This window comes from Lissotriton vulgaris, chromosome 8 (assembly GCF_964263255.1).
Source record: "Lissotriton vulgaris chromosome 8, aLisVul1.2, whole genome shotgun sequence".
Lineage (NCBI taxonomy): Eukaryota > Metazoa > Chordata > Amphibia > Caudata > Salamandridae > Lissotriton > Lissotriton vulgaris.
The window spans coordinates 328711624-328726063 of record NC_141696.1 but is presented as its reverse complement, the minus strand read 5'-3'; the positions used below and the strand labels follow the sequence as shown (position 1 = coordinate 328726063).

The window sequence follows — 14440 nt, the reverse complement described above, 5'->3', positions numbered from 1 at the left end:
GCCCGATTGCTTTTAACGATTATTGGATAAAATATACAAAGAAAGACGGCGATCTTCGTTGGCCACCTCACGGTAGCTTCGAAGCGTCGATCTTAGATAATTTGGAAATAAAGCTGTTCGAACGTAAATCTAGGCCGGCCATGTTTGATGCCTTTCGGTTGTGGCGCAAAGAAGCCCGACAGAAAGAAATCAGACAGAATAAACGTAGTGAGCGAGATAATGTTGCTACCATAGTGAAGAAAGCTGAGCAGTTTCAGCGTGATAAGGAGGATAAGGATAAGGAAGTGTTTGAGAGGCTACAGCGTATGTCCATAGATAAATGCTATCCTGCTTTGCCTATGGAGTCGGATAAGAAGGAAGAGGCAGTTGAGGATTCCTTAATGTCCTATCTTATGAAGTCGCCACCTCCGTACGTACAGGGTATCGCAGCTCCTGTGGTCCCTGCCGTACCTGTTCTTCCACCTGTTATTCCTCCACCAGTTCCTCAACCTGCACCCGCTCTTCCGACTGTTCCTGCTCCTTTGCCTGTTTCTATTCCTACTGCTCCTCCGCTTCCACATACTCCTGTTCCCGCTACTGCTCATGCTACTGCTCCTGTGTTGTTAACCCCTGTTGTTGCTAATGTCTCTACTCCTTCTCTTGTTAGTCCTGTGTCTTATTCTTGTCCCTCTACTCGTAACCGTAATTCTCCCGGTGTGACAAACTTCTTTCAGTCGCTCGGACCTGTTTTTGGCTCTGCTGGTTCTGATGGTCCTCAGAGACGTAGCCAGCTTCCTGCTAATAGAGAACGTGTTGCGCTATACAATATGGCGATGGGTTGGATGATAAACCCTGTTAGAAATCCACCTCGTGTTGTTCTCGAAACGTTTGATCAATTCAACATACCAACTCAGAGATATGTGTTTGATGAAATGTGCAAGTTCTTATATGATCAGATAGCGGCCAATGCGCCTGACGAGGTGCTGACCGCCCTGTCTGAACTTCGACTTCAGTTCGCCACTGGACTGATAGTCGACACTAATGTCCGACGTGCTATTGAGCGGTTACTATCTCTTCGTCCCGCTCCTATTCCTCATGCATTGTTCGTTGAGGACATTGAGCAACGAGACGAGTCTGGCCAATACCCTATGCGTGAAGTTCCGCCAGTTTGGGTACCAGCTGATAATACTGGTGCCCAGCCAGTTCCGGCACATTTCCAGAGAGTGTGGATACACCTCCCATGGAAACGATCGGAAGTGCTTCAGGTGAAACAAACTTTGCCCGATCCTCGCAAAAATCCTGCAGGGTATTATAAGGAATTATCGCAGCTCGTAGACGCTACGATAATTAATCTTGCCGATATCGACATGTTGTTTGGCAATGTCGTACCGCAACCGGTATGGGCTAAGATTCGTCACCAAGATCACGCAAATGAATTAGGTGGTGATTGGAATGCCATTACAGCGGCAGACGCTGGACAAGTGGCTGCTACTAAACCCGATCAGTTGATTGAACTTCTTCCCCAGCGAATCATTACATTAATGAAAACGCTTATGCCAGCTATGAGGGTAAATTGGGACAAGTTGTCAGCCTGTAAGCAGAAGAAAGATGAGAGTGTTTCAGACTTCTTCACGAGGTTTGAGGAAACATTCGTTGATCATAGTGGACAGGATATGGGTACTGAGGGTGGACAACGGTTGTTTGTGGATAAATTCGTATCGAACTTATTGCCCGACTTGTGCAATAAATTAAAGAATTCAGAAAGTGCGTGGGCCGTTTCTACCTCAGCTCAAATATTGGCTACGGCACAATATTATGAGAATAGAGAAAAAGAGGAAACTGACCGTGCTGATAAAAAGACGAAAGAGCTAAAAACTAAAGTGTTGTTGCAACAAGCATATCCGCCGCGTTCTAATCAGAATGCGCCTCAACAGAATAGATCACAGTCGCAATCGAATCGATCGCAGTCGCGTAATGATTCCTCTTTCCAAAGATCTTCGTTAGGGTACAATCAATGTGCTTATTGTAGACAGGAGGGACATATTAAATTTGATTGTCCTGCTTTAAATGACCGTAATAGTGGTAATTCATCTAGAGGAGGCCGTGGTGGTTCACAGAATGCATCACGTGGTAGAGGTCGTGGTGCCCAGAACGACCGTTCTGACAATTCATCAAATTCTAATAACTGTTTCGATCAACGTGGATCATCGCAAGGACGATCTGCGCAGTACAATGTAGACGATTATTACGTCGATCAGGGAACTGACGACAGTAATTACTAGGACAGCCAAAGACAAGGAGAGGGAGTGGTATCAGTTCCGGTTGATCAGAGAGGGCCTTACGTCGCAGTTGCTACATCGGGCGTCGTTGAGCCTTTTCTGTTGGACACTGGTGCAGCGAAAAGTTCTATCATGCATTCGAAACTCCCTGGCGCACCTTTGTCTGGCTTAACAAATGTATCCGTTGGATTCTCTGGCGCCCCCGTTAGCAATCCAGTTTCACGCCCTTTGCCCCTTAAAATTGGGCCTCGTGAGCTCGAAGCTCCGTTGATTTTAACCACTGGCTGTGGCGAAAATCTTTTGGGTCTGGATTTGCTTAAACGTTTGTATGCAACTTTGTATTGTTCTCCTGCGGGTGTAAAGCTTACGTTAGGAGAGAGAGTAGTCTCTCCCATGTATTTGTCCCTCGATAAGCTTCCACCGGAATTGGATTCTCTTCCTGCGTCTTTGTGGGCGACGGGTCCAAATGATGTGGGCCTACTTGATATCTCCCCTTATGTTGTTCAGTTGAAATCCAATGTGCGATTGCCACGTATTCCCCAATACCGTATCTCCCTTGATGGTGAACGAGCTTTGTTAGCGATCATCTATGATTTGATCGAGAAAGATGTCATCGAAGAAACTCGAGGAAACGTGTGCAATAGCCCTGTACTGCCCATTCTTAAACGTACTGATCCTACCAAACCGCCTGTTTATCGTTTTGTTATCGATTTACGGGAGGTAAATAAAATTGTGGTTCCTCAATTCCCTGTTGTGCCTGACATCACGGCGCTACTGACTCTGATTCCGGCTACTGCTTCATGGTTTTCGGTGATTGATTTGAAAAATGCGTTTTTCAGCATTCCGATTGCCGAAGAGAGCAGGGACCTTTTCGGTTTCTCTCTTGGTGGACGTAGCTTCCGCTTCAAACGCGCTCCTCAGGGCTACTGTGAAAGTCCATCGATTTACAGTCAAGCTTTGAAGGGTCAACTGGATGCGTTTAGGTTGCCGGTTGGTGCGGCTTTAATCCAATACGTCGACGACTTATTGGTGGCTGCTGATACTCAGGACATTTGCAAAATTGCTACGGTATCGTTGCTGCAACATCTCTGTGAGTTAAATCACAAGGTGTCACCTTCTAAACTCCAATATTGTTGTCAAGAAGTAACCTATCTAGGTCACTTATTGTCAAAGGAGGGAAGGAGATTGACCCCAGAGAGAATTGCAGCGATTGCGCGCATGGCTGTGCCACAAACCCAAAGAGATGTGCGTGCCTTTCTAGGTATCACGTCGTACTGTAGGCAGTGGATTCCTAATTTTTCATTGCTAGCGAAACCATTGGTGGCTCTTACGTGCAAGGATGTTTCAACTCCTTTACCATGGACGGAAGAATGTCAGAAAAGTTTTTCTGAATTACGTGATTCATTGTGTTCGGCTCCTGTGTTAGGTACCCCTGATTACAGCAAGCCGTTCACATTATATGTTCACGAGAGGGAAGGTTGTGCTTTGAGTGTCTTAACGCAACCTTTTGGTGGTAAGCAACGTCCATGTGCATATTTTTCCTCGACCTTAGACCCAGTAGCTAGAGCATTGCCGAGTTGTTTGAGAGCAACTGCGGCAGCTGCGGTCTCCATCCGACAATCAGCAGGATTGGTCATGGATAATATGCTCACGGTGATGGTTCCGCATGCAGTCGATACTCTTTTGAATCGAACGAAAACTCAGCACTTGACGAGTGCGAGGTTATCTGGGTACGAATTGACGCTCTTGGCAAGCCATATTCAGATAAAACGTTGTAATGTCCTAAATCCGGCAACTTTGTTACCCATTAGTGCAGAGTCAGATGAAGTAGCAGAACATGACTGTTACTTGCGGACAGAGGAGGAAACAAAAGGTCGAGTGGACCTTAAAAACACCCCATTGGAAGACCCTGACGGCACCCTGTATGTGGATGGGTCATGTTTTAAGTTACCGAATGGCGATGTGACTACCGCTTATGCTGTTGTAACGTTGAATACTGTTGTTGAGACTGCGAGATTGAATCAGAATTCTGCCCAAGCTGCAGAGCTGATTGCTCTTACTAGAGCATGTGTGTTAGCAAAAGGGAAACGTGTGAATGTGTACACCGATAGCCAGTATGCTTTCGGTGTAGCGCATAGTTTTGGACGATTGTGGCGAGAACGTGGTTTCTTCACGTCACATGGCACGAAAATACAGCATGGCCAGCTTGTGAACGATCTTTTGGATGCATTGACTTTGCCTGCACAGGTTGCAATTGTTAAGTGTAGTGCGCATCGTAAAGTGACGGATGATGTTGGTCGTGGTAATGCGTTTGCAGATGAGATTGCTAAGGAGACTGCCCGGAACCTTAGCACTCGAATGTATGTGACGAGTTCGGTTAGGTGGCCTGCAGAATCAAGTATGTGTGAAAATACCATAGAGAGTGTGAAAGCAATACAGAATGAGGCCACCGAGACTGAAAAGACGAAGTGGAAAGAAAGTACGGGAAGATTGGATGCGAATGGTTGCTGGATTGATTTGTCGGATCAGAAAAGATGGATGTTGCCTGATGCGTATGTACTGGCCGTTGTGACAATGGCACACGGGTTAGCACATATTAGTGCGAAAGGTATTTGCAAGTTGTTGGCTGATGTGTGGAAGAATGATGGTATTACGAAGTGTGCTGAACGTTTGGTGAAGAATTGTATGGTGTGTATAATGTACAATCCTGGCAAAGGAACCCCAACTCCCCCTGGCAGTTTTGCTCCTCCTTCGTATCCCTTTGAGGTGATCCAATTGGACTTCATCCATATGGAGAGATGCAATAACCTGAAATACGTTTTGGTTGTGGTTTGCGCATTCTCCCGATGGATCGAGGCCTATCCCCTCAAAGATAATACTGCTTTGTCTACTGCGAAAATCCTACTGAAGGAATACTTTCCTCGGTACGGAATGCCTAGAGTCGTGTGGTCAGATAACGGAAGTGAGTTTGTTGGAAGTGTGATGAAGAGTGTGTGTAAGGGCCTTGGAATTAATCAAAAATTCCACAGCGCCAATCATCCCCAGTCAGCTGGATTGGTTGAAGGGTACAATGGCACCCTTAAACTAAAACTAGCGAAGATTCAGGCTACGACCGGACTTTCGTGGCCTGACGCTTTGCCTCTAGCATTACTGTCAACTAGGGCGACTGTACACTCCCGAATAGGGCTTAGCCCCTATGAAATAGTGTTCGGCCGTCCTGCGAATGTGTGGGGGGTTCCTAGGCCAGGAATATTCACTGATCTTGAGTATCCGATGTTGATTGACTACTTACATGACTTGACTGCTAAACTGAGGTTAATTCATCAACAGGTTTACGACGCCTTGCCGACGCAGACGGAGGGTCCAGGCCACCAGCTCCAGCCTGGAGATTGGGTAGTTACCCGTAACTTCTCACGCAAAAAGAATCTGGACCCCCGCTTTGTTGGACCTTACCAGGTGCTCCTGGCCACGAGGACTGCCGTTCGTCTTGAGGGGCGGAAGAACTGGGTACATGCTACCCATTGTAAGCGAGTCCCTATTCCTTTGCCGGCAGACCCGTGGGTGAGGAAAGGCATTGCGTTAATAGAAGCAGAAACATTGCCGGTGTTTGTACCTTTTAGCGACGCACAGCTTGTTGGAGAACCCTCAGCGCAGCAGAAAGCCACTGTTGAACATTTGTCAGCAAAAGACTCAAGACCAGCTCAACCAATTGATCAGCAGGACGCTGTCTCTTCAACGGATCCTTTGTTCGACGAGCAGACACGTCCCGGGAAACATCGATATTCTTTGCGTTCTCACATTAAGGACAAATAAAATTTTCTTGTTTTGCTGAAATTGATAACTGCAATATCCTCGTTTCCCCTGATCAATTTTGAACATTTGTATCATCGAAACTTGTTTTGTACATATACCAAGCTACTTTTTGTATCTTTTTCCTTCCACAGCTGAGAAATATTGTGCTAAATAAATACATTGTGTATTGAGGGCCGTAGGGCCGCGCGCGTACTTCCTTCTGGACAGTAGGTCTTGACGCTAGGTTAAAGGCCGTCGGTTCCTAGGAACTCCTGGGGATTGACTATTGCTGCACAGAACGCAGTGCGTCAAGAAACGTTGCGGACGGTCGTAGGGAAAATGGCATTTTCGAAGCTGAATGATTTGGAAGGAGCTCAGGCATACAGAGTCAAGCTGCAGAAACTCAGTCGTACTAAATGTTTTGTATTTCAATTGTTCGTATTGTTTTTGACTGCTTCTGCATTTTTGGCGGGTGGGGTGTATTACACTATGTCTTACTTCTTACTTGCTACCCCTACTCCTACTCCTTACCCTAACCTTACTTCTACTACTACTGTTTCTCCTCATTCCTTTCATATATTACCGGAACACGAACAGGCTAGACGTGTAGAATTCCGCAACAATTCCTTTATTCAGCTCCTCCATCAGCATCAGTTAGTGGTTAACACTACTAATTGTTGGGTGTGTGGGTTGATGCCACATACTACGGGTAAGGGAATTCCATATCTGGTGTTACCGTATAGTTCCCAAGGGTCAGCTCGAGCATTCCAAACAATGTTTCGAAGCGCACTGGGTTTCCACCCCACTCAAGAACAACGTTCCCCCAACTCTGGTCCTACCTCGTATCAGAGGCTGCTATCGATGGCAATAGAGGATATGGAAGATGAGATCCATGATCCTTTTCTTATCCCTAAAGAAGAAGTACAAGCCTATAGGGTCCTAAGTAGAGGGGAATATAGTATGTTCACTAATGAAAAGCAGCTTAAAAGCTCGCTTCCAATATGGGTCGTACCCCACACTGGTAATCTTTGTCTTGTGGGTCGTGGTTCGCAAGCCTCACTTGGAGCAAGTGCTTGCATTGAAAGTTACGTTCTGCCAATGTCCCCGTCCCCTGTGTTTCTGGCTGCCAAGGGTACGTACTTTATCTGTCATGATCGTGCATATACATGGTTGCCCGCAGACTTCATGGGCTCATGTTTCATTGCAAATCTGTTGCCTCCGACGTTTACTGTAGATGCCGATTATCATAAGACTAGAGTTGTACGAGGCGTAATTAGCGAAGAGGATACTGCCGGTCAAGAGGCAGGAGACTTTTTCAAGGGTTTCCTCCCGTTTTGGGGACCTATGGTTAATAGTAGGAACCTGAGACATTTGACTCGAGTGGTAGAATCGACAGCTAATGTTACTGCCAGTGCCCTTGGTAATATCACCACAGAACTTCAGGCGGAGAGACTTATGACGTTACAAAACCGTATGGTTTTAGATGTCGTCTTGGCAGATCGCGGTGGGGTATGTAAAGTGATCCATTCGAGCTGTTGCATTTTCATTCCAGATAATGCTCCTACTGTCTATCAAGCCATCTCGAAGTTGCATAAGATCTCCGAATCCATACACGTGGATGTAGGGGATTGGACGCTACTTGGTTGGTTTTGGGGCCTGATGTCGACTTGGGGTTGGAAGATTCTGATGATCATCGGGGTTGTGGTAGTGTTCCTGTTCACGTGTTGCCTTTGCGTACAGTGTGGTCCTGCCTTATGTGGCCTCTGTGCTACAACGTGTATGAGACAACCATCTGTTACCAAGGGGACTCGGTTGGACAGAGCTATGCTACAACGACATCTTGATGGTCTGATGAATATCGAATATGATTCCGACTAGTGCTTGCCTACATGAGGGCAAAAGGAGCGTCTGAGGTTCCGTGACAATTGTAAGTGGTGTTTTCGACTCGCACGAATATGGTCGAGTCTGGTATCTATGAACCGCAAATGACGAGTTTAGTAAGTGTGCGCAGTTTCGCTGTGCTAACTTAAACCGTTCGTTTGTTATGTGGGTTTCTTATCTGTACCCACGGGTTCCATCTTAGATACGGCATCCATTTTGTCTCTTGCCCTCAAGTAGCCAGCGAACGGACGCTGTCCGCTTCGCGACCCTGGGACTCCCAAGATATCTGCGGAAGACACATGTTCTTTGAAAGTGTCTTTATGACGAGGGGGTTGCTGCTGTAAGGCAGGTGGCGCCGCTCGAGGCTCATCTTGCCGCACGGGCTTATTGTCTCAGCCGTGCATCTCATTAGGCACGTCCCTTTGATGCCTGTATCTCGTGCTTCCCGACACCTCCCCTTTTACACCCTTTCCGATCTCCCCACTGTCTCCGTCTTCCTCTGCACCTGTCTTCGTTCCTATTTCGATCTACTTTACTGCTGATTGGAATTTGCTAGTGGTGGGAAGATGGGTTTTTACAGTTGGGAACCGCCAAATGTTTCCGCACTTATGTTCCGGACTTTGTGTGTTTCAAAGTGACCAAAGCGACCCCTCTGAGAGCTAAATGTGGGAACCGGGTTGTAAACTATTGTGTATCATGTTAGCCTATGGGTAAAAACTGTATAAAAGGAGCGATCCACAATACCAATTTGAAGCAGTCTCCCCGAACTACACTCGATGTACTTCCTGTGACTTCTGTGTTCCCTGCAGTAAATAAACCTTGACTCTTTGACGCCGAAGGAAGTGTCCCGTGTCTCTGTGACTTGTACGCCGGAGCAGGTTACCCACGAAGGTTTCAGGTGTTGTGCCCTGGCACCGCTGGGTCCAAAAGAACCCAGTCCTTCAATAAAATGCCTTTATCGGCCCTTCTCACCATGAACCTTTCCCACCTCCCTCACTCACAATATGTTCTCCTTAATACCAAAAGAGCTGTCCTACGAATAGACCACCTTTATAAATTAAAAGTAAATAAGTCTAATTTGACCCCTTTTTGGCGAAATCCCTCTTTAAGGATTAAAGGTTGTATGCTCTACTGGGAACTCTGGTCTCAAAAAGGAATAAACCTAGTAAAAGACCTCTATGTAGGGCCTCACCCGTTACCTTTCTCAATCCTTCAGAGCCAACACAATTTAACCCCCATGGATTTTAATGACTTTCTGACTTTCTAAAATTGAAAGCTCTCCTCTCAACACGTTCTATTAAACCCTATGATCCATCATTAGCTTCTCAATTATCACTATTACTGAAAGCAGGTCACACCGTCTCCAGAATATATAAACTCCTTTTGCCTAACCCAAGGAAGATGCATAAACAAAACGAGGCCAAATGGGAATCCGAACCCAACTCCACAAATATCTCATTTGAATGGGATAAAATATATAGCACAGCCTTCTCGAATAAAATATCCACTATTCCACACAGACTAAGTATATGTTACTCAATAGGTCATACTGGACTCCGGAAAAACTTTTTAAACTTCGCCTAACCGATAGTTCAACATGTTGGAACTGTAACTCTGCAGTCGGAGACCTCGCTCACATGCTTTTCACCTGTCCCACCTTACAGCTATATTGGGATAGAGTTTACAAATGTATAGGTCACATTTTTAGCATCTATCCTCCCAGGAAACTTTCATATATTTTATTAGGCGTCCTGGATCCAGCACTTGTCAATGCTAACGATCGACACTTGATGGACCTCTTGCTCACCTTAGCCTGTAAAGTCATATTGTGCAAATAGAAAAACGCTAAAGATGTATCTTTTAGTACTTGGCAAGAATGGCTGTCCTTCCTGAGAGGTGCGGACAAGCCGGCACTTCATACCTCTCCATGGCGTAAGTCTCACCGGAAACTCTGGAAATCCCTAGACGCCTCATCATTCTCATTTGACCCTCCATGAATTCAACCTACTGTGGCAATATATGTAACTAAATGTTATCGCCATTACTGTGAAGGTGTAGGCTATAATGATTATCTAATCCCTTTGTATGATACCATCCTGCTTATTTATATCACTCCTGGTATATATATATATATATATATATATATATATATATATATATGTTCACTGCTGTTTTCACATCCTGTGGCCTCCATGTAGCCATGGATTTCAATTAACAGGTACTTGAGTACGTCCGCATGTATGTAATGATTAACATGTATGTACTATTTGATTCGGACCCATTATTATTGATATTTCATTTCTTTCTTTTCTTCCTTTATTTTATGTATGTATTTTCCTTTGTATTTGTGTTTTCAATACAAATGATTTGAACACAAAATAAATGGCATTTAAGTCTGCAGTCTTAGTTCTTCCAAATAAAAATCATTTTTTAATAAACAGTGAGCCACAATTACTTAGACGGCAAACCCCGGTTATCCACTAAGTCGACGAGAGTTGGCAAAATGGAAGTTCTTTTCTTTTTCGGATCAACGTCAAAGAGTGACAGTGAATGTGTAATAAATGCGGCCAGTTACCCATGCTGCGCCGCAGCTTGGGGGTGGGAAATATAGGCGGGGACCCTGTGATACTATACAATGTTGCTATACAGTGTTACTGCACATTAAACAGAACGTCCGCTCATGCGCAATTGCTTGAGCCTTGGGGCGCGCGAGTGCCTTACATCGTGCTCCCGGGCAATCGGGTGTAAATACTACTTCCATAGAGCTCACCTCGGTCATACCACCGCGGTCCTCCTCATAGTCCTGCCCGCTAAGCACAGACTTTAGCTTATCCATCCCAGCACTTCGACGATGCCCGCAAATGTGCAAACTTGGTGGGCTCTGCCTCTTGCTATCTTGCAACAGGTTGATTCCGCCTAGTCAACAGCGGGACCTTGGTATCATGACGTCACTTGGGCGTCTTGGTATTTGTTGCTGGAGTTCAATAAACAGGAACAGTGAAGACGGACAAAATGTGCTTAACTATACTGGCTTTTGCGGAGTTATGGCGAGCCCCTCAAAATAGTGTCTGCTCTGTAGTGTTGCCGTAAAAAGTTCAATTGAAGAAAGCACTGCTAAATAAAATGTTAATTTATACGAAACAGTTATATTCGTCCAGCACATGGTATACTAATGGTTAAATATTAACTTGGTTTCTCTACTTATGTTAAGTGGATGCATCTGTTTTGTACATACATTTATTTAACAAAATTCCGAGTGCATTGTCGTATTCTTTTTGATTTTACTGTGTAAATATTTTGTTTCTACTAATTCGTTTTACACGGAATGGCATCTCTTCAAGATGGCCGTCAGATTTGCAGTAACAACTGCAGACTGTTCCTTGTGACGTACAGCCGCGCAGGTGGGTTTAAGGAAGGAAGGGACGTGAAGTACAGTTTTTGCTGGTTACATTTTGCACTTGATATCTCATGTGTGCCCGGAAGTTTTGGTGCGACTTGTGGAGAGGGTGAATAGGCGATGGCCAGTGATACAGCGTCCGGGTGCAGTAAACAGAAATCAAAAGCTGGCGCTATCACAGAGAGGGCACTGCGTGACTGGGGGTTGACAGGTCAGTGTAGAGATGGCTGTGTGTGCTGTCCTTGCATACCCGGTGTAGCGTCTTATCGTTATTCACACCTCTAAAGTAATAACCATGAGCACAAATAATTGAATTTATTTTCTTGCCGATGCATGATTTTATTTCCTTACTGTGCACGAACCAACTTTCAAATGACATAGGATACATCCAGACACCTCTGAATAAAATAATCTGGGAGAAACTTCGTTATCCCGAAACTAACTTAAGTGTCGAATATTAGTTAAAAACGGTGCCACAGTTCAACACACTCTATTCACCAGGCATATGAGAATTTGGAATTACTTTAAATGTAGTAAATGTTCTAAAAATGATCTCCAAACATACAAACCGTATTCGAGAAATTCTAATTTACTTCGGAATTGGCCACAATCAGTCTGGACCCATTTCGTTTCCTTGCTTTCCCTATCAACAAGGCCTTTTGCAATACATGTTCTAGATCTCCTTTTAAACCGAAATTGATGAATTTAATGATAGAATGAGTGTGTCCTTGTGTAACGTAACGTAACTGTGTTCATGTAAAGCGCTCCAATCCCTTCGGGTCGAGTTCAGCTTTATAAATCTCACCCAAAAAAATTTAACATAATCGTAAACAGTGCCAAAACACGAGCTATTTATTACCTTCCTCTCTAGTAGTGGTGGAGTTTTAAGTGCACCACTGCCTATATTGCCCAGCTTGCAGCAAATTCCTGCCTTTTCCTCTGCGCTGTTTTGGCTGCCTAGCACCAACACCTTGCACCATAGTGCAAGGGTGCCTGTGTTGCATGCAGGATTGTTTCTGTGTATGGGACGGACATCTTCCTGCACAAAACAATCCTGAGAGGCATATTCCTCTACCAATGTGTACTCCAGAATTCAGCACACATGGAAAGAGGAAGCAACAAGCTATTTCTCCTCATTACACCTCTCCTGGAAGGCGTATCTTTTTGGCACATTCCCAGGTCTACCAGTTCTGGTAAATCTGGGAATGCGTCAAACACCATAGGAGTTGTGTGGGAATACCCAAGCAATGCTGATGGAATGCCTCCCTGGCTCAGTTAGCTACGTTGGTTTACTCGAGATTTAAGAAGCCACTCAAAGCCTTGTAAGATGGCCTTACGTTGCTTCATAAACCTCATTTTTAAGTTGTTTCACTCTTTGACCTTGTTGCCTCATGCAAGAGCGAAGCAACAGAGCTCATAAATATGCCCCCTAGTATGTGTGTGAAACAGTGCTCCAAAATTCCATCATTTATAATTACCTGATTGGAACGCAGAATAGTTGCCGAGTCCCTGAACGTTACTAATGTCATTCAAACACTGCAATGTAAATGTACAGGAATTTATATAGCGCAAATCACCGAGTGGTTTCTAAGCGCTTGCTTAGGGAACCCGTCCTGGTATTCCCCTGAGAGATAAACCCAGCAGGGTATCCGCAAGGTGAAAGCCAGGTATTCCGCCGCGAGGGGCCGCAGCACTGTCTTACTCTGAACCCGCTCACCCATGTTCACTGACTCGCTCTTCCAGGCATTTTCACCGTCACATGCAGTGCTTGTATAATAACAAGAGCTCCTGGTCTTATGGTATTTATTTTTGTAACAGTTCTGTCTGTATTTATCCATATTTATTTTTGGGCCATTCTATCTGTATTTATCTATATTTCTTTTGTGCTTTACGTATAAATGAAGTTGAAAAACTGTACATTTGTATATTTATTTAACTGATAGACATGCACTCATACTTTGGCATGTTTTAGCTATTTAAGCTGTCAAATATTACTAACAATACATCCACTGGTAAATAGTAGCATTATACCATTATACCATAAAGTACGTTGACACATGCCATAATTTAAAGAAATTATTTAAAGAAATTTCTTCTTGTTTTTTAATTTCCTATCCTTTCCATATGCTCAGCTGCTGGCCTATAATTCGTCAGAGACAGGACTGTGAGTCACTTCAAAGGAGCACAATTTTCTGTATTATTGTTTTCCATCTGTATTTATCTGTAAAAATCTGTAAAAACTGAAAACAGGGAGCCTTAATTATAGCCTTCTAGCCCGCTGTAAGGCCGATGCCAGTTGTTAAAGGCCCTGAACCCTATTTATAGGGCTGCGCTTCAGGCGTGGGCCTGTAACAAGGGAGAGGGCATTTAACAACCGATATAGCCCCAGGCAGATGGGCTATTAGAACATTTCACCCACTAAGGGTAGAATGCTCTAAACTTAAAAGGTAGAAACATTAAGACAAACATTGAAATGTTGGAGCTCTGGGCTTATACCAGCCATTATAAGCCCGGAGCTACTCTATTGTCTTAAATGGAGCTCTCAACATTCCAATTTTCTAACTCCATTTACAACATTGGAATGTTGAGAGCTCCATTGAAGACAGTGGAATGGCTCTGGACTTATAATGGCTGTCATAAGCCTTCTGCCCCAACATTCCAATGTTTGTCTTTGTTTCTCCCTTTTTAATTTAGAACATTCTACTCTTAGTGGGTGGAATGTTCTAGTAGCCCTTCTGCCTATGGTTATGCCAGTTGTTAAAGACCTTCTCCCTTGTTATAGGCCCTCGTCCTCGGTGAGGGCCTGTAACTCAAGTTCAGGGCCTTTAACAACCTGCATAGCCCTCAGCAACGAGCTATAAGTCTGTAGTAGTTTTTTTCTCACTTAAGACATTTCAACAGCGAGCACCATGGACATAAACTCTCACTAAACAGCTTAACAATCAGGTGGAAAGTGAGCATCATTGACATTTTTTGTTGCAGAGTCTGTTTTAATTTTAAAAACACAACTCGGTGATGATGCTTTTATTCCTTTTGATACATTGAGATTGAATTTTAACTTGCCTACTACTGATTTGGTTAAATATCAATTTTTATGCAACTCCATTTTAGA

General features: G+C 44.4%; 2 protein-coding genes across 3 annotated transcripts in view; one reads left to right on the top strand and one right to left on the bottom strand.

Annotated features, from left to right (window-relative positions):
• The window catches only part of SFT2D2 (SFT2 domain containing 2), a 136059-nt gene extending 125129 nt beyond the window's left edge, over positions 1 to 10930 (bottom strand). The window contains exon 1 of the mRNA XM_086934087.1: positions 10702 to 10930. Coding sequence (XP_086790213.1) covers positions 10702 to 10767 — 66 coding nt within the window. The 5' untranslated portion in view covers positions 10768 to 10930. The remainder of the gene's footprint in view (positions 1 to 10701) is intronic.
• Positions 10931 to 11330: 400 nt separating this feature from the next.
• The window catches only part of CHD1L (chromodomain helicase DNA binding protein 1 like), a 392592-nt gene continuing 389482 nt past the window's right edge, over positions 11331 to 14440 (top strand). Inside the window, exon 1 of one of the 2 annotated variants that reach the window (XM_086934085.1) lies at positions 11331 to 11539. In XM_086934085.1, coding sequence (XP_086790211.1) covers positions 11449 to 11539 — 91 coding nt within the window. In that variant the 5' untranslated portion in view covers positions 11331 to 11448. The remainder of the gene's footprint in view (positions 11540 to 14440) is intronic. The other variant, XM_086934086.1, reaches the window with a different exon arrangement.